General features: G+C 48.0%; 1 protein-coding gene across 1 annotated transcript in view; it reads right to left on the bottom strand.

The window, feature by feature from the left end:
* The window catches only part of EXOC4 (exocyst complex component 4), an 809,165-nt gene that overhangs the window by 724,017 nt on the left and 64,267 nt on the right, over positions 1-20,881 (bottom strand). Inside the window, exon 4 of the mRNA XM_082254329.1 lies at positions 1,193-1,377. Within this exon, the coding sequence (XP_082110455.1) occupies positions 1,193-1,377 (185 nt within the window). The remainder of the gene's footprint in view (positions 1-1,192; positions 1,378-20,881) is intronic.

Raw genomic sequence — 20,881 nt, 5'->3', positions numbered from 1 at the left:
CTTGTCTTTGTACTCCTCACCTGGTTGCCACCACACACGCTTGACACCATCTGAACCATATTTGTTATCTTGGTCTCATAAGACCACAGGACATGGTTCCAGTAATCCATGTTCTTAGTCTGCTTGTCTTCAGCAAACTGTTTGCGGGCTTTCTTGTGCATCATCTTTAGAAGAGGCTTACTTCTGGGACAACAGCCATGCAGACCAATTTGATGCAGTGTGCGGCGTATGGTCTGAGCACTGGCAGGCTGACCCACCACCCCTTCAACCTTTGCAGCAATGCTGGCAGCACTCATACAGTTATTTCCCCAAAAAGACAGCCACTGGATTGGACGCTGAGCACGTGCACTCAACTTCTTTGATCAACCATGGCGAGGCCTGTTCTGAGTGGAACCTGTCCTGTTAAACCGCTGTATGATCTTGGCCACTGTGCTGCAGCTCAGTTTCAGGGTCTTGGCAATATCCTTTAGCCTAGGCCATCTTTATATAGAGCAACAATTCTTTTTTTTTTTAGATCCTCAGAGTTTGCCATGAGGGGCAACGTTCAACTTCCAGTGACCAGTGAGAGCGATAAAACCAAATTTAACACACCTGCCCCCATTCACACTCGAGACCTTGTAACACTAACAAGTTACAGGACACCGGGGAGGGAAAATGGCTAATTGGCCCCAATTTTGGACATTTTCACTTAGGGGTGTACCTACTTTTGTTGCCTGTGGTTTAGACATGAATGGCCTTGTGTTGAGTTACTTGAAAAGATATAATAAAATATTTACAAAAATGTGAGGGGTGTACTCACTTTTGTGAGATACTGTATAATTAACATAATACATTTATTTTATTTACACAATGACACTTCCAGACAGTGTGGACAGTGCATTTTGACAGACTCACCTACTGTGTAGTAGAAACCAGGTTATTTTGAACAGGGAATAATTGCCATGAACAACAGAGGGGGTAGGGTGCAGCAGGGAGAGAGGAACTGGGAGTAAGAGATGTAGTCCTAAAAGTTTTATTTGAATAGGACGCATCTCTTACATTCCAAAATCCTCTGGTAGTTAGGTGTATTTTAATGACTGCAACAAAAAGCAGGATTTCTTTACTTCTTAGAAGTAACAGCAAAAGAGGCATATAGGGTATTGCATATTTAGATAATAACATGACTAAGTGAGTGTAAGAAATGTCACAGTACCTGTTTTTTATATTGTCTTTGTTCCACTGCCGCACACGACTTGTGGATTTAATGTACAGGTGACGATGAAGCTCATCGATCAAAACTAAGTGCATGTTCAGTTTCTTACTGTGAAGCTCCAAACGCAAGTCACTTAATCCCTCCACCTGGAGCAAAGGTCCTTCTAAGGATTCCACTGCAGACACCTACAACAAAAACAGGCATATGAGAACTTTAAAAAAAAAAAAAATGGTATTTTTGGCTTACCGTAAAATCCATTTCTCTGTTGTTCATTGATGGACACAGCTCCTGATATTCTTAACCATTGGGTTATACTGCCCCCTACAGGAGTAGGGCACCAGAAAGAAAACATGTCTGGCTACGCCTATAGGCAGTCCCAGGGGATGTACTCTGCTATAGATACTCAGTTTTGTTACAAGCAGTGTCAGAAGAATATAACTCAACAGAGGGGTGGGTGCTGTGTTCGTCAATGAACATCAGAGAAATGGATTTTACGGTAAGTCAAAAATCCCATTTTCTCTTTTAGTTCACTGACTGACACAGCTCCTGATCTTCTTAACCATTGGGACGTCCCAAAGCAGTGTTAAACATGAGGGGTGGGAACAGCAAAAAAATTCCCCAGGCTAAACAGTAGCCAACCAGGCAACAGAAGCTCAACCAAAACAACTGGAGCCTATCAGAAAAAGCAATACACCCTCAAAGTGGATCAGGTCCTCTCAACAGCAGCCTGCAAAACCTTGCAGCCAAAAGAAGCATTCGCAGATGCCAACATATCCACTTTTTAAAACTTTGTGAAAGTGTCACTGACGACCAGGTGGGTGCCTTGCAAACCTGCTTACCTAATGCCTTATGATGGAAGGCCCAGGAGGCACTAAGTTCCGACACCCTGTGGGCAGAGGTGATAGCCACTAAGAAGGCCACCCTCTGGGACAGCATAAACAGGGGAATGTCCCGAAGAGTCTCAAAGCGAGGCTTCTGGAGGGCTGAAAGCGCCAAATGGATTTCCCAAGCGGCAACGGAGACCGCACTGGAGGAACCAAATGTCGAACACCCTGAGAAAAGGTAAGCACCAGGGAGTGTGTGGCCAAAGGTCATTGGAAGAAGATTGCCAAAGCCAACACCTGGCCATTGATGGTACTTAAGACTAATTTCTGTTCAATCCCCCATTGAAGGAAGGTCAAGATACAAGCCATTGAGAAGGAGCGAGGATGAACCCCAAGAGACTCACACCCCGCGATGTAAGTCTTCCACGTACGTTGGTAGATCTTCCTAGAAGTAGATTTCCTAGTTTTTTTCAGCACCCAGCGTTCAACAGCCAAGCCGTCAAAGCCAGCGACTGTAAAGCAGGATGGAAGATCAGTCCTTTGGACACCAGATCGACGTATCAAGCCTGAGGAGGCCAGAATCCCTTCTGCCTCGATCCTGCGTTAAAGTTTTGGCAGAAGCTTGAGAGGAGGGATAGCATAAATCAGACAATACTGACCCTACTGGGCCACCAGTGCGTTTGTGGCGTCCGCCAGAGGATCCAGTGACCGAGCCACAAACCTCTGCACCTTTCTGTTGGCTAAGACCAGGGTCAGAGTGAGACCCAGATAGTCCAGCTTTGTGGATGGAAGCAGAGCAGACTTCTGAGAATTCAGAATCCAGCCGAACTCCTGCAGAGCTCATATTGTGACCTCCAGGTTTTCCACCAGAGCAGTAGGAGAGTCGGCTCGCAGAAGGAGATTGTCCAAGTAGCCCAGCACTGCGGTCCCCCGTTGGCTTAACAAAGCTAGCACCGGGGCTAACACTTTTGTGAAGACCCGAGGAGTGGAGGCAAGACCAAAGGGTAACAGCACAAACTGATAATGCTCCTCTCTCACAGCAAAGCAGAAAAAGCACTGGTGACTGGCACATATTGGAATGTGAAGGTAGGCTTCCTTGATGTCGATAGAAACAAGGAAATCCCCTGACACAGGGATGCCAACACCCAGCGAATGGACTAAAATCTGAACTTCTGCAACCGCACAAAGCAGTTCAGCACCTTGAGATCCAGGATTGGACCCACTTTGTCTTCCTTCCAGCTTTGAGTAAAAACCCTGAAAAAGTTACAAAGTCAGAACCGGGACAATCACCCCTTGAAGCAACAGGTCTTGTACTGCCACAAACAGACCCTGGAAGTGGTCAAGGGACAGGCTCAAGCTGGAAGGAATAGACCTTGCCGGGGAACAAGAGCAAAACTCGATCTTGTAGCTGGACCACTTGTCTTGCACCAGGGAAGTCCACGGGTCCGGAAATCAGCAAAGACACCCCCACCCTTGATACAGGTGAGGGTGCACCTTCATGCTGAAGGAGCCTTGTCCGCAGGTCTGGAGAAGCCAGCTCTCGGCTTGCCAGACCAGGTTAGTTTGGATCCTCCAGAGGAGGCCCTGAAAGGCTTCGAGCCCTCGTCAGTCGGCCCTGAGGGACAAAAAAACGTATGAGCCGAGAAGGAAGGCCCACGTCTATGACGAGGTTCCCTTACCTTAGTAGCCTGCGGAAGAAAGGTACTCTTCTCCCCTGTGAGACCTTTTATGACAGGGGTAGTGAATTAAAATTCAAGGAGGTCCGGTCGCTAAAATTTTCTTTGGGCCGAGGTCCGAATCTGAAGTCTGTGCTATGACTCAGAAAACCAAACGTGTCCATCAGTGTTGCTCTTAACATAAAATATGCCCATTAGAGTGCCCCTTAAAGTGGAGTTCCACCCTATTTTTATACTTACCTCCATCTTCTCGCTCCGGGTCACCTGAAAAAGAAATGGATAATCGCATATTTTTTTTTTTTTTACTTACCTCGTAGCGAAGAAAATATACTTACCTTACTTCCTTCTTCCTCCTTCCTCGGCCGCGGCCCGTCGTCACTTCCTGGCTCTGCAATGATTCCTGGGAGCTGGACGTCATAGCTCCCAGGAATCATTGCGCCTGCACCGGCCCCGACGTCAGTTCCGGGTCGCGCGCGTCATCCCCTTCTAAACAGCTTCTGGGCATGCCCAGAAGCTGTGGAGGGGTGACGCGCGCGACCCGGAAGTGACGTCGGGGCCGGCGCAGAGCATCGTGGGACCACAGAAGGCGGAAGAAGACGCCGAAGAGGACGCGCTGGCTTCAAGCTGCCCACATCTGAGATGGCAGCGCTGGACAAGACGTTTGCAAGGTAAGTATTTCGTCTTGCAGGTAAGTGCAACCCGGGACAGATCAGAGGCTAGCCATTGTGGAATGCACTAGCCCTGACTGTCCCGGGGGTATTAAAAAAAAAAAAAAAAAATCCAGGGTGGAACTCCGCTTTAACATAAAATATGCCAATCAGAGTGTCCCTTAGCATAAAATAAGGGGCACGCTGATGGGCACATTTTAGGTTATGGGGCACTCTGATGGGCACATTTTATGTTAGGGGGCACGCTGATGGGCAAAACAAAATGTGTAAATCAGCGTTGCTCTTAACATAAAATATGCCCATTACAGTGCCACTTAACATAAAATATGCCCATTAGAGTGCCCCTTAACATAAAATATGCCAATCAGAGTGTCCCTTAGCATAAAATAAGGGGCACGCTGATGGGCACATTTTCTGTTAGGGGGCACTGTGATGGGCACATTTTTTTTATTTTTTATGGGGCACTCTAATGAGCACAACAAAATATGCCCATCAGTCTGCACCTTTATAAACCTCATAAGCTTTAACAAGTGCAGCTATTAAATTGGGGACCACATTGCTTTCTCCCCTTAAAATGTGCTCCACATACCTGGAGCCAGGAGCCGCGAGCAGCAGGGGGGCGCGCACATAAGGTCACGCCCGGCTGAGAGGGAGCCGCAGTTAGGAGCAGGGGGGCGGGGTGCGCGCGTGACGTCACGCCCCTACTCGCGGCCTGCAAGGACACAGGCTGGGAGTGAGCCGGAAACCGAATAAGGTGAAGTAAGGAGGGGGTGTGGCACACACACAGCACGTCACTGGTTGCTGGGACACCCGCAGTCCCAGCAAACCAATGACTGATTACAGGTAGTGGCCTCGCGGGCCAGGCAGAAGCGTTGCGCAGTCCGTAAATGGACCGCAGGCCGCTATTTAGTGACGGCTGTTTTATGATGTCATTCAGGGTAGCTCCAAACAGACGATCTCCTTGAAAGATCAGTCAAGGCCTTTTTAGAAGTCTGGTCTGCAGAACAGCATTTGAGCCAAAAGACATGCCGAAGGACCACTGCAGAAACAGAAAGACACGCCGAAGGACCACTGCCAAAATAGAAGGCCACGCCATTAGGGGAGCCGCATCCAAAGAGGCATCACAGATAAACTGCCGCCCCTAGACCAGCTGGTCTGCCAGCTCAGCAAAGGCAGGGGGAGCAGTTCACACTTCAGGTCACGGCGTAAAAGCTTAGCCCACTTGGCCAGAGTTTGCGGCACCAGGACAATGGTGAATACCGGCCTCAGTGTCGAACCAGCCAGAGTGTACATATTGCGGGCCACAGCCTCCGTCTTCCTTTCAGCCGGATCCTTAAAGGCCAGGGACTCTTCAACCAGAATCATGGTTGCCTTGGTCAATCTGGAAACCGGGGGTCCACCACCGGTGGAACAGTCCACTTCTTAACAAGGGACTCCTCATATGGGTAACACCTAGTAACGCGCTTTGGGACTCCACGGGGACGCTTTGGTTGTTCCCACTCTTTAGCGACAATTATGTCAAAATAGGCGGGGAAAAGAAACACCTTTGCCGCTCTGGATGGCTTGGGAGTGCCAAAAGGGAACCTGCACCTCCGTCGCAGCTGCATCTTCCATCTTCAAGGTCTCACGCACAGATACAATCAGTGCTTCCACCAGCGACTTTTTGTGCGCAGTTGCAGACAGGGAGGAATCATCCTCACTATCAGAGGAATCCGGGCGCAAGGTTGTAGACCCAGCAGGGTGACCGACATCCGCGGCGGCCGAATCCAATTCAGGATCTGATGAGACAGGTGAGGCGTGGGGGGGTGCTTTTTGCTAGCCCGTCCAACGAAAGCCACCTCCATCCGGGACACAAGAGACTCCAAGAGCGCCGTCAGTGGATGGATGGATGGTTGGGACCTGGAGGACCCCGCAGCCTTTAGAGAGAGGATCAGGTGGGGAGATGTGCTTCAACGACTCCATGAGTCACCAGGTGAACCCCACAAAACAGGTGTAAAACACCACCAGACTCCCCACCCAGTAGAAACAGGCACCTGCAGCCACCGGAATAATCTGCACTGCACGTGCAGCAATCAGGAAGTAAAAGGATCCAGGAGTCAGCACCAGGGGATGAGGAGGAGCTCCCATCGCCGACATTGCCACCCACAGGGCTCCACTTTAATTGCTGCCGCTATTTTCAATGGAAAACCCCTGCAAAATAGCCACCAGACTACACAAACATGGCCGCCGTGCATAGAAACACACAGGCTACAGCAAAATGGCGGCACCATAAGGGACAGACCCAGGCAGGACAGGGAGCCATGGCAGGAGCCCCCACCAGGTACAACCTCCCCAGCCGATCTTTCAGTCACCGGCAGCGTACCCCCTCAGCCACAAACACCAGTGTATCCCCCACCCCAAAAGGTGGACCAGACTGCCCAAACAGCCCCAGCATAAGTGGAGGGGGGTAGGATGTGGGACAGCTGAAAGGGGGTGCATGACGGAAAGGAGGGGAACTCTACTCAGCCTACCAGAAACCAGGTGCGCACCACTCCAGACAGAACCCCTCCCCATCAAAATGGGGGGCTTTCGGCCAGGAGAAACGCTGCAACTCGGGGCAAGACCGGGTCGTTTGCGACCTGACGAAGTGTTTAACTTGCAGGCCAAGCCCCGTCCAGTGGGGCTATGTTGCGGCCGACCTAGCGCTGAGCTGGGGTCTGCGCGCGCTCGCTGGCCTGACTGGGGTGACCACTGGATCTAGATTATCCAGCCCGTCGCCCAGTCCAGCAGTTGATTGTCGATCTCACAGGAAAGATCCAGGACAAAAAAAAATGCCAGGACCATCGTTTCCCGCAAGAAACTAGGTCCTTACTCCTGACTAGGCAGAAAAAAAAACTTATAGCCTACAGTACCTATAGCAGAGAGAGGGAGTATATCGCCTGGGACTGCCCATAAGGGTAGCCAGAGTTTTTTTTCTTCCTAGTGTCCAACTCCAGTAGGGGCCAGTATAACCCAATGGTTAAGAATTTCAGGAGCTATGTCCTTCAATGAGCGAATGAGAAATACTATTTCACCACATTTTTTTTTGTAATTAGATTGTATTTATTAGACTTTTTTTTCTTCAAAAATTAAAGACATATTTATACAAATGACAACAAAAAGACAGAACCTTAATGCAGAAAAACCTGCATCATACCCTCACAGTTCCAAAAAAAATTAACTATAATTGGCCATCCAAATAGACTACAAATCTGGTATTATAACATAATAGCACACATAAAAACCCCAACACTTAAAAGACCTTTGCGTGTGAGAAACATTATAATATACCTACAGAATAATTATGTCAACCTGCTTGTCTACTGCATCCTGATAAACCTATCATTTGTAAACAGCAAGGAAGTCAGGAGCTAGCCAATGAACAGATCTCAACAGTGTCGAACAGTCATGTGAAATATTAAGCAAACCACACAGAAATTGTTTACTTTACATATTTGAACAGGCAAACATTTGACCTTCATTCAAATAGTGCCTACAGATAAAGGGGATACACCTATATAAGAATAAAAAGAAAATTTTGCCTTTCAACTTTTTTTAAAGCAGTAGTAAACTTTTTTTTTTTAAAAGGACGCACCTTAAAACAAAGCCCTCACAGCTGCAGAGGCTCCCATCTTTACCCGGTTTTCATTCCAGGTTTGTGGGCTGCGTCTGAGCCGCCACAGCATCACCTCCATGCATGCCTGCCGGAGTCTCGACTGTGGCACACAGCTCTGAATGAACAAGTATGCCGTTCTTTTAAAGCGCATGCGCCGGTAACGTCACTACCTGCTGCTCGCTAGAAAATCTCCTAAACGGTGAACGTTTTAGGAGATAATTTTATTACCAAAATTAAACAAAAATATTAATCATATTGATTGATAAAGTCTGAACTCATAATAGATAATTTAATAAATATTCATTACGGGCCTAATAGGTTTGCAAGCTAAACACTTTAATGTCAAAAACACAACACCCTATAAATACATATAATCATTCAAGTAGTACAGCGCAAACCAAAACAAATGAACTAAAACAAATGCAATCGCTCATAAAAAAATGAAATAAATAATAGGTCCATCTCAAATGAGTCCACATATTAATGATCGCTGCGAGTAAGTGCTTCCAAATGGGGCATGCAGGTGTCAATGTGAAAATCCCTCCACCACAGACTTAAGCAGCCTCTCACCCCTTTGCCATGACCAAAAGGTCTCAATACACCTTCCCCAATATAGAGTCACAGTTCCTCCAGCTGGAAAAATCCATCCATGATATGTAAAGATAAAATAAGGCAATATCTAGTTCTCTCTGTTTAAGTATCACTCTTTATTAAAACAGGTTAGAAAAAACTTACCAGTCCAGCACTTGTAAAAAGTGCAAACGATGAGCTCTCAGTACAATCTGTATAGCATGAACGATGGCCGCTGGTCACTTAGCTCCTTCCCCGTACGCGTTATGCCCTGGATGGGACTTCATCATCAGGGATACTTAACGGAGAGCGCTAGATATTGCCTTATTAATCAGCTCTGGACCGGGATGATTTGCCTCCTTTTTGACCAGGTAATTTTTTGCGATTCGGCACTGCGTTACCGTAATGGAAAATTGCGTGGTCGTGCAACACTATACCAAAATAAAATTGATGACCTTTTTTTTTCCCCACAAACAGAGCTTTCTTTTGGTGGTATTTGATCACCTTTGCAATTTTTTTCTTTTGCGATATAAACAAAAAAAGAGCAACAATTCTGAAAAAAAAAAAAAATATTTTCCAGATTCTGCTATACAACATTCCCGCCCCCATAAAAAAAAGAAGTAAAAATCTGATTTTTTTCATCCTTTTAGGCCAATTTCTTCTACATATTTTTGGTATAAAAAAAAAAAAAAAATTGCAGTAAGCGTATTTTGTTTAGTTTGCGCAAAATGTTATCACGTCTACAAACTAGGAGAAAGATTTGTCAGTTTTATATTATTTTTATTTTTTTTACTAGTAATGGCGGAGCTCTGCGATTTTTAGCGGGACTGCGACATTGTGGCGGACAGATCGGATCCCTAACTGACCTTTTTGAAACTTTGGGGGGACCACTGAAGCTACTACAGTAATCAGCGCTAAAAATATGCACTGTTACTGTAATAATGACACTAGCAGGGAAGGGGTTAACCTAGTGGGTAATCAAAGGGTTAACTGTGAGGCTAGGGGAGTGTTTACTAATTAGGGGGAAGGGGCTTGTGAAATGACCATAGAGATCTGTGATCCTATATAGAAGGATCATAGGCGCTCTGTGATCATTTCAGAGAAAAGAATGGTCAGCTGTGTTTACAATCGCAGCCGCCGTCCACATGCATCGGCATCCCCGCTGTCTATCAGGGCTGGAGCGCACCGCCGGTGGTGCTCACTCGCCCCACAGGACCACGCGTACGACCGACGTAGTACTACGTGGGTTCGCGCAGGCAAGTCAGCCTGCCGCAGGAAAACTGCAGCGGACGGTCAGCATGTGGTTAATATGTGGACTCATTTGAGATGGACTTATTCATGTTTTTATGAATGATTACATTTTAGTTTATATAATAGATACCTTACTTTTATGGCAAATTAATACCCCCTCAGTACTACATGAGCCAATACTAAATATGTGCACTGTGCTTCTTGTTTCCCACCTTTTATAATGGGGTCCGGTTTGTAAAAATATTTTGGAAAAGTAAAAACAAAAAAATGTATGAATGTATGTATGTATGTGTGTGTATATATATATATATATATATATATATATATATATATATATACATACACATACAGTGGGTACGGAAAGTATTCAGACCCCCTTAAATTTTTCACTCTTTGTTATATTGCAGCCATTTGCTAAAATCATTTAAGTTCATTCTTCTTCCTCATGAATGTACACATAGCACCCCATACTGACAGAAAAACACAGAATTGTTGACATTGTTGCAGATTTATTAAAAAAGAAAAACTGAAATATCACATGGTCCTAAGTATTCAGACCTTTTGCTGTGACACTCATATATTTAACTCAGGTGCTTTCCATTTCTTCTGATCATCCTTGAGATGGTTCTACACCTTCATTTGAGTCCAGCTGTGTTTGATTATACTGATTGGACTTGATTAGGAAAGCCACACACCTGTCTATATAAGACCTTCCAGATCACAATGCATGTCAGAGCAAATGAGAATCATGAGGTCAAAGGAACTGCCTGAAGAGCTCAGAGACAGAATTGTGGCAAGGCACAGATCTGGCCAAGGTTACAAAAAGATTTCTGCTGCACCTAAGGTTCCTAAGAGCACAGTGGCCTCCATAATCCTCAAATGGAAGACATTTGGGACGACCAGAACCCTTCCTAGAGCTGGCCATCCGGCCAAACTGAGCTATCGGGGGAGAAGAGCCTTGGTGAGAGAGGTAAAGAAGAACCCAAAGATTACTGTGGCTGAGCTCCAGAGATGCAGTCAGGAGATGGGAGAAAGTTGTAGAAAGTCAACCATCACTGCAGCCCTCCACCAGTCGGCGCTTTATGGCAGAGTGGCCCGACGGAAGCCTCTCCTCAGTGTAAGACACATGAAAGCCCGCATGGAGTTTGCTAAAAAACATCTGAAGGACTCCAAGATGGTGAGAAATAAGATTCTCTGGTCTGATGAGACCAAAATAGAACTTTTTGGCCTTAATTCTAAGCGGTATGTGTGGAGAAAACCAGGCACTGCTCATCACCTGTCCAATACAGTCCCAACAGTGAAGCACGGTGGTGGCAGCATCATGCTGTGGGGGTGTTTTTCAGCTGCAGGGACAGGACGACTGGTTGCAATCGAGGGAAAGATGAATGCGGCCAAGTACAGGGATATCCTGGACAAAAACCTTCTCCAGAGTGCTCTGGACCTCAGACTGGGCCGAAGGTTTACCTTCCAACAAGACAATGACCCTAAGCACACAGCTAAAATAACGAAGGAGTGGCTTCACAACAACTCCGTGACTGTTCTTGAATGGCCCAGCCAGAGCCCCGTTGAGCAATTGAGCATCTCTGGAGAGACCTAAAAATGGCTGTCCACCAACGTTTACCATCCAACCTGACAGAACTGGAGAGGATCTGCAAGGAGGAATGGCAGAGGATCCCCAAATCCAGGTGTGAAAGACTTGTTGCATCTTTCCCAAAAAGACTCCTGGCTGTATTAGATCAAAAGGGGGCTTCTACTAAATACTGAGCAAAGGGTCTGAATACTTAGGACCATGTGATATTTCAGTTTTTCTTTTTTAATAAATCTGCAACAATGTCAACAATTCTGTGTTTTTCTGTCAGTATGGGGTGCTATGTGTACATTCATGAGGAAGAATGAACTTAAATGATTTTAGCAAATGGCTGCAATATAACAAAGAGTGAGAAATTTAAGGGGGGGTCTGAATACTTTCCGTACCCACTGTGTGTGTATATATATCACAAAAGTGAGTACACCCCTCACATTTTTGTAAATATTGTATTACTGGTAAATCTTTTCATGTGACAGCACTGAAGAAATTACACTTTTCTACAATGTAAAGTAGTGAGTGTACAGCTTGTATAACAGTGTAAATTTGTTGTCCCCTCAAAATAACTCAACACAAAGCCAATAATGGCTAAACTGCTGGCAACAAAAGTGAGCACACCCCTAAGTGAAAATGTCCAAATTGGACCCAATTTGCCATTTTCTGTCCCCGGTGTCATGTAACTCGTTAGTGTTACAAGGTCTCAGGTGTGAATGAGGAGCAGGTGTGTTAAAGTTGGTGTTACTGCTCTCACTTTCTCATACTGGTCACTGGAAGTTCAACATGGCACCTTATGGCAAAGAACTCTCTGAGGATCTGGAAAAAAGAATTGTTGCTCTACATAAAGATGGCCTAGGATAGAAGATTGCCAAGACCCTAAAACTGAGCTGCAGCACTGCAGCCAAGACCATACAGCAGTTTACCAGGACAGGTTCCACTACAGAACAGGCCTCGCCATGGTCAACCAAAGAAGTTGAGTGGACTTGGCTCCGCATTATATCCAGGAGGTTGTCTTTGGGAAATACATATATGAGTGCTGCCAGCACTGCTGCAAAGGTTGAAGGGGTGGGGGTTCAGCTTGTCAGTGCTCAGATCATACGCCGCACACTGCATCAAATTGGTCTGTATGACTGTCTTCCCAGATGGATCAAATAGTTGTCCATGTTGCATAATTTAATGAGTGCCGGTCTTCCCAGATGGAAGTCTCTTCTAAAGATGATGCACAAGAAAGCCCACAAACTGTTTGCTGAAGACAAGCAGATTAAGGACATGGATTACTGGAACCATGTCCTGTGGTCTGATGAGACCCAGATAAACTTATTTGGTTCAGATGGTGTCAAGCGTGTGTAGCAGCAACCAGGTGGGGAGTAAAAACTGTATTTTTTACTTACCGTAAAATCCTTTTCTCTTAAGTTCATTGACGGACGCAGTTCTCTCTGATTCATATCAGTAGGGTAATACTGCCCCCTACAAGAGTTGGACACTAGGCAGAAAAAAGTTCTTGCTACGCCTATGGGCAGTCCCGGAGGATACACCCTCTCTCTTCCTGCATAGGATGTCAGTTTTGTATCAAAGCAGTGTCAGAAAAGTAACACCAACCCAACTCATAATAGAGGGGCGGGTACTGCGTCCGTCAATGAACTTAAGAGAAAAGGATTTTACAGTAAGTCAAAAATCCAGTTTTCTCCATCGTTCATTGACGGACGCAGTTCTCTCCGATACATATCAGTAGGGACGTCCCAAAGCAGTGCCATAAAATGAGGGGTAGGAACAGCAGAAAAGAACAAGTCCCCAAGCCAAACATAGCCGAACAGGCAACATAGGACTCATCAGCACAAAAGATGAGGCCCACCTGAAATCAGTAAACACACTCAAGGAAGGCCAAAAGCCCTCCAAACAGCAGCCAGCAAAAAACCTTTCGGCTGAAAAGAGGAATCTGCAGATGCCAGCACTTCCACCTTATAAAACGCGGTAAAGGTGTGAACAGACTACCAGGTAGCCGACTTGCAACCTGGAGCACAGATGCCCACAAGGCGAAAAGCCCAGTAGAATGCGCCAAAACAGGGAAAGGCAGGACCTGACCCCTAATTGAAGAAACCTGCACCACCGTCTGTCCAATCCATCCGGGAATAGACGCAGGAGACGCAGGCAGTCCCGTTCACGGGCCATCCGTAAGTACAGAGAGCGTGCCTGACTCACGAAAAGACTCAGTAGTCGCCGAGTACACCTGGAGTGCCCGCACTCTAAACAGAGTAAGCAATGCGCATTCCTTAGGATGTGAGGGCTAAGGACACAAGATGGGAATACAATGTCCCCGTGCAAGTGAACACCAGAAACCACCTTCGGAGCGAAGGATGGATCCAGACGAAGTACCACTTGGCCCCATGATCAGCATATAGGGAGGACGACAGGACAATGTTGCCAGTGCCGACACCTGCACGCAGAGTGACAACAACCAAGAAGGCCACCTTCTGTAATAAGGTAGGCAGGGGATACCCTCGAATACTCACAAATAGAGGGTTTAAAAGAGCCGACTGCACCAAATCAAGGTCCCCAGTGGGTGATGGAGGTCGCACCGAAAACGCCAAGTGTCGCACCCCCTGGAAGAAGTCCCGCACCAGGGCACAGACGGCCAACGGCCTTCGAAAGAAATTTGCCAAAACCGAAATACTTTTTAAGAAATGGCAGTCATCAGGAACAGTGGAAGTTAAAGCAAGATCTGCAAGACCAAGAAAAATATCAGACAGAACAGCTCACAGGATTGTGAGAAAAACAATTCAAAACCCACGTTTGACTGCATGATCCCTCCAGAAAGATCTAGCAGACACTGGAGTTGTGGTACACTATTCCACTATAAAGAGATACTTGTACAAATATGGTCTTCATGGAAGAGTCATCAGAAAAAAACCTCTTCTAGGTCCTCACCTCAAAAATCAGCGTTTGAACTTTGCAAATGAACATATAGACAAGCCTGATGCATTTTGGAAACAAGTTCTGTGGACCAATGAGGTTAAAATTGAACTTTTTGGCAGGAATTAGCAAAGGGTCGTTTGGAGAAGAAGGGGCACAGAATTTAATGAAAAGAACCTCTGTCCAACTATTAAGCATGGGGGTGGATCAATCATGCTTTGGGGTTGTATTGCAGCCAGTGGCACAGGGAACATCTCACGTGTAGAAGGAAAAATGGATTCAATAAAATTTCAGCAAATTTTGGATGGTAACTTGACGCCATCTGTGAAAAAGCTGAAGTTAAAGAGAGGATGGCTTCTACAAATGGATAATGATCGTAAACACACCTCGAAATCCACAGGGGATTTGTCACGTACCTGATCCGAGGCCGAGATGCAGAGAGGGCTCCCCTTGCGGCTGAGTGCGGCACACCCCTGGGGTTGAGACAGAGGGTGTAGCGCCCACAGAAGCACTGGTTGCCGGCAGAGTCCAGATGGTAGACAGGCGGTCTCTAGCAGAGTGCTGGGCAGGAATACACTGGACAGTCCAAGGAGGAACCAGGAACAACCAGGCAGTAGGTGTAAGACCGGCCGGGGGTCAAACACAGGAAGCTGCAACAGGTGCAAGCCAAACGTATAGTAGGAAGGCCAGAAGCAGACAAGTCCGTGGAGAAGCCAAGATCAGGTACTGGAGGGCAGGTAGACAGGAAGCAAGTCCGTGAGCCAAGCCGAGATCAGATAACGGGAGAGCCAAACTGGAGCAGGGATGGTCAGACGGAGCCGAGGGTCAAAGCCAGGAGAGAGAGCAGACAGGTCAGGAACAAGCCGGGTCAAACTGGAATCCAGGAAGTAGCAATGCACAGGAAACAGGAAGAGCTGAAGACAATCCAGCAATCTGATGGGCTGAGCAGAGCCCTTTTATAGGCCAGTGAATTAGTCTATGGCCTGAGTCCATTGCGGCCATGGGAAGTACTGGCAAAGTTGCCAGTTTGCAGCACAGCCATTTCACTGACAATGAGTCTATGGCCTGAGTCCATTGCGGCCATTAGAAGTACTGGCAGAGTCGCCAGTTGCAGCATGGCTGTTTCTCCGACAGTGCCCCCCCCCAAGGGGCAGCCTCCGGATGCCCAACCGGGCCACGCTTCCCGGGAATCTCCTGTGGAATTCCTGTACCAGCCTGGGGGCATGCAGGTTACTAGCGGGTTCCCAGGAATTGTCTTCAGGGGGGTAACCTTTCCATTTAATAAGATACTGAGTTTGTCTCCCTTTCTTTCGGCAATCCAGTATGGACTCAACTTCAAATTCCGTCTCCCCTTCGATCAAGACAGGAGGTGGAGGTAGCTCGTCTCTCCCAGGAAATGGACTGGGGACAACTGGTTTGAGTAAGGAGATATGGAAAACTGGGTGTACCTTAAAGGAGTCGGGAAGTGCCAGCTCAAAAGCCACAGGATTGATCACCCTCTTGACTTCAAACGGACCAATGAACCTTGGCCCGAGCTTCCTGGATGGGCATGAGAGTTTAAGGTTCAAGGCTGACAGCCAGACTTTGTCTCCAATCTTGAGATTCGGACCCTTCTTTCTTTTACAGTCATGAAACCGTTTATAGTCCTCCTGGGCTTTACGCATGGCTTCCTGTAGGGTTTGATAGTTGGTTTGAATGAAGCTGATCCGATCTTGGACAGCAGGAACTGATGCTTCCGGAAGGGTGTTAGGCAGAAAGGAGGGATGAAATCCATAATTTGCCCAGAAAGGGGACTGGTTGGTGGATGCATGAAGAGAATTGTTGTAAGCAAATTCCGCACAGGGGAGGAGCGAGACCCAGTCGTCTTGGGAACAGGTGCAAAAGCATCGTAAGTATTGTTCTAGAGTTTGATTAGTCCTCTCTGTTTGCCCATTGCTCTGAGGATGGTATGCAGAAGAAAGAGAAACTTCAATGGACAGGGATTTACAGAGATCCCTCCAGAACCTGGAGGTAAATTGCACTCCTCTATCTGAGATAATGTTGTCTGGAAGGCCATGTAGCCTGACTATCTCCCTTATGAATATGTTGGCTGTGTCCAGGGCTGAAGGTGTGCCAACCATGGGTAGAAAATGGGCCATTTTGGAAAGGCGATCCACTACCACCAAGATGGTGGAAAATCCTTCTGAAGGGGGTAGTTCAACAATAAAGTCCATAGATATCTTTTTCCATGGTTGCTCAGGAATGGGAAGTGGTCTTAGCAAACCCCAAGTCTTGGTACTTGACCCCTTGTTACGTTGGCAGATGGTACAAGAGCCGATGTAATCCTTGCAATCCTGCCCAAGGTTGGGCCACCAAAAAGAGCGTTGGATAAGCTCCGAGGTCTTCCGCACCCCAAAATGCCCAGCAAGTTTACTGTCATGAAATATTTTAAGAACTTGAGGTCTTACTTGGGGAGGGACAAAGATTTTATCCTGATGCCACAGCAACCCTTCCTGTTTTTTCAGGGAGGGTACTTCAGGATCCAAGCGAAGGGCTGAGGCCTGTCGGATTGCCGTCATCAGGTCAGGCTGGATAAGGAGAAAATTATGGGCAGAAAGGATGGTATCAGGTTCAGCTGTTTCTGGGGTATCCGGAAACATCCGGGAGAGAGCATCTGCTTTTCCATTCTTGGAGCCAGGTCGATAAGAAATATGGAAGTTAAACCTGGAGAAAAACAGCGCCCATCGGCCTTGTCTGGGTCTCAACCGTTTGGCAGTCCTGAGGTACTCCAAGTTTTTGTGGTCCGTGAAGATCATAATAGGATGAGTGGCTCCTTCCAATAGATATCTCCACTCTTCTAGTGCAAATTTAATGGCCAACAGTTCTCGGTCGCCAACGTCATAATTCTTCTCCGGAGGTGACATTTTCCTAGAAAAGAAGGCCACAGGATGGAGAAGAGATTTGGGCCCTTGACGTTGCGACAGGATTGCCCCGGTGGCCACTTCCGAGGCATCAACCTCCAACACATAGGGCAGAGCCGGATCAGGGTGTTGTAGGACGGGTGCAGAAATAAACAGCTGTTTAAGTTTGTCAAATGCCAATTGGGCCTCCTGAGACCACAGAAATCGGGACTGATGGCGGGTTAACTGGGTGATGGGGGAGATGATGGAAGAAAAATTTTTCACAAAACGCCTGTAAAAATTAGCAAAGCCCACGAATCTCTGAACGCCTTTCTTGTCACAAGGAGCAGGCCAATCTAGGATCGCTTTCACTTTTTGTGGGTCCATAGCGATCCCATCGGTGGAAATAATGAGTCCCAAAAACTGGATGGACCCCTTTTCAAAGTCACACTTCTCCGCCTTGGCATAGAGTCCGTGTTTTCTCAAGGTAGAAAGGACTTTTTTAACGTGAACCCGATGGAGTTCCAGTGAGGCAGAAAAAATGAGGATATCGTCAAGGTATACGATGACGAAGTGGTCAAGAAACTCCCGAAAGATATCATTTACCAGGTGCTGGAATGTGGCTGGGGCATTACACAGGCCGAAGGGCATGACTAGGTATTCATAATGTCCAAAACGAGTTCTGAATGCGGTCTTCCACTCGTCTCCCTCCCGTATCCGGACAAGGTTATAAGCTCCCCGCAGGTCTAACTTGGTAAAGAGTTGGGCGGTCCGGAACCTCTGGAAGAGTTCGGGGACAAGGGGGAGCGGATACCGGTTTTTGATAGTGACCTTATTCAGCTCTCTATAGTCCACACAGGGTCTCAAGGTGCCATCTTTCTTTTCCACAAAGAATATACCAGCACCTGCAGGAGAAGAAGATGGGCGAATAAACCCCTTTTTCAAATTTTCATCGATATAGACCCGTAGGGCCTCCAGTTCCTTTTCAGAAAGGGGGAATATCCTTCCAAACGGGATCTCGGCTCCGGGAAGCATTTCTATAGGGCAATCGTAAGGCCGATGGGGAGGAAGGACCTCGGCTTTTTTCTTGTCAAAGACGTCCCTGAAGTCCTGGTAAGCAGGTGGGATATCCAGGAGTGGCTCAGGTGTTGGTTGAACAGACAAGCAACTAGCAGGTCCACTAGGTCTTTGAGGGAAGCAATGCTGCTGACAGTAGGCAGAAGAAAAGTTGAGTTCCTTCTTGGCCCAATCGATTTGGGGGTTATGGGCTTGCAGCCAAGGAAGTCCCAGTATGATGGGAAACATGGGGGAACAAAGGGCATCAAAACGGATGAACTCCTGATGACTGGAGTCTGCTGTGGTGAGGATGGGTCCAGTCTCTAGGATAACTGGTCCGGAACTGGGTAGGGACCCATCGGCGAGATGGACCTCGAGCCTTTGTGTCTTAGGGAAAAGAGGAATATGGAGTCTCTTGGCCAAAGAAATGTCCAGAAAACAGCTGCAGGCCCCGGAGTCAACGATGGCTTGTAGTTGGACCTCCCCTTCTGCCACCTGTAAGGAGACCGGGAGAATAAGGTGAGAGAGCGAAAGCTCAGAAACTCGGCAGTTAAATGGGGGCTGAGAGTAAGGCTTACTGGGTCTCACGGGGCAGTTCCGAAGAAAATGTCCAGCCCCGCCGCAGTAGAGGCATAGGTTGGCCTGCCAACGTCGTAGTCTCTCATCAGGAGTCAGGGAGGAACGGACCAGGCCCAGCTGCATAGGTGCCCCTTCAGATGCTGCCATGGGGGAAGAGACCGGAGGTGCAGGTGAAGCAGAAGAGATCTTGGGAAGCATCCAGGTAGGCCGGAATGTTTGGAGACGCTCCGAGCGTCGCTCCCGCAGACGTCTATCAAGTTGAATGGCGAGTTGTATGAGACCCTCAAGGGTAGCGGGGGTCTCCACTCGAGCCAGCTCATCTTTTAATGTCTCAGAAAGTCCTTGGCGAAACTGATACTTGAGAGCAGCCTCATTCCAATCAGTGTCAGCAGACCATTTACGGAATTCAACCGTGTAGTCCTCCACTGGGCGCTTGCCCTGCAGCAGGGAGTGTAGGGCGACCTCTGCGGTGGCCGTGCGCTGGGGGTCGTCGTAAAGCTGAGCCATAGCCTCAAAGAATGTGTCCACAGAGTCCAGAACAGGGCTCTTCTGTTCCATTAAGTTATGAGCCCAGGTTTGGGGTTCTTCAGACAGCAAAGAGATGATGAACCCCACTTTCACAGAGTCCAGAGAAAAGGTCCGGGGTTGCAAGGCCAAGTATAGCAAGCAGGCGTTCTTAAAGGCCCTGAACTTCTTTCTATAGCCAGAAAATCGCTCAGGCGTGGGTACTCGTGGTTCAGGAGGCGGGACTAGCATGGAGTGGGCGGAGCTAGCGTGTCCTTGTGGTAACGGGGATGAAGAGGTGCTGGCAGGCGATTGATTGGAGTCTGTAGGAGGCGAAACGGCCAGGTGTTGCAGGCGACCTTCCAACTGGAAATAACCCTCCTGGAGTCTTTGCACTGCCTGAGTGAGGGCGGTGACTTGCTGGCACAAAGCCTCAATTGGGGAAGCACCTCTGTCGGCCTCTGACATGGCTGGATTGTACTGTCACGTACCTGATCCGAGGCCGAGATGCAGAGAGGGCTCCCCTTGCGGCTGAGTGCGGCACACCCCTGGGGTTGAGACAGAGGGTGTAGCGCCCACAGAAGCACTGGTTGCCGGCAGAGTCCAGATGGTAGACAGGCGGTCTCTAGCAGAGTGCTGGGCAGGAATACACTGGACAGTCCAAGGAGGAACCAGGAACAACCAGGCAGTAGGTGTAAGACCGGCCGGGGGTCAAACACAGGAAGCTGCAACAGGTGCAAGCCAAACGTATAGTAGGAAGGCCAGAAGCAGACAAGTCCGTGGAGAAGCCAAGATCAGGTACTGGAGGGCAGGTAGACAGGAAGCAAGTCCGTGAGCCAAGCCGAGATCAGATAACGGGAGAGCCAAACTGGAGCAGGGATGGTCAGACGGAGCCGAGGGTCAAAGCCAGGAGAGAGAGCAGACAGGTCAGGAACAAGCCGGGTCAAACTGGAATCCAGGAAGTAGCAATGCACAGGAAACAGGAAGAGCTGAAGACAATCCAGCAATCTGATGGGCTGAGCAGAGCCCTTTTATAGGCCAGTGAATTAGTCTATGGCCTGAGTCCATTGCGGCCATGGGAAGTACTGGCAAAGTTGCCAGTTTGCAGCACAGCCATTTCACTGACAATGAGTCTATGGCCTGAGTCCATTGCGGCCATTAGAAGTACTGGCAGAGTCGCCAGTTGCAGCATGGCTGTTTCTCCGACAGGATTATATCAAGAGGCGTAAACTGAAGGTTTTGCCATGGCCTTCACAATCTGAGATCAGAGATGGCACCTGCCTGTGTTCCCAGTATGGTGAGTAAATGTTCCCTCCCTTTCCCTGGCGGACTTTGGGGTGAACGCGGCACCTCTCTCTGGGATGGTCGGACCCTCACACTTCTGGGTTCCCTCTGTCCTCTTGTGACCCCCCCTCCTCTCCACCACCCCCCCCCCCCTTACCTCTCCCCTCCCATGTGGGGGACTGTTTGGGCCTACCTGAGGCTGGGGCCTAGTGTGCAGGCCGCATGGGGGGCGGGGGAGTGTGCTGTCTGCGGCGCTCGACTGATCCTGCAGG

This window comes from Pelophylax lessonae, assembly GCF_965119305.1.
Source record: "Pelophylax lessonae genome assembly, chromosome: 4".
NCBI lineage: Eukaryota > Metazoa > Chordata > Amphibia > Anura > Ranidae > Pelophylax > Pelophylax lessonae.
This window is presented reverse-complemented; position numbering and strand designations above follow the sequence as displayed.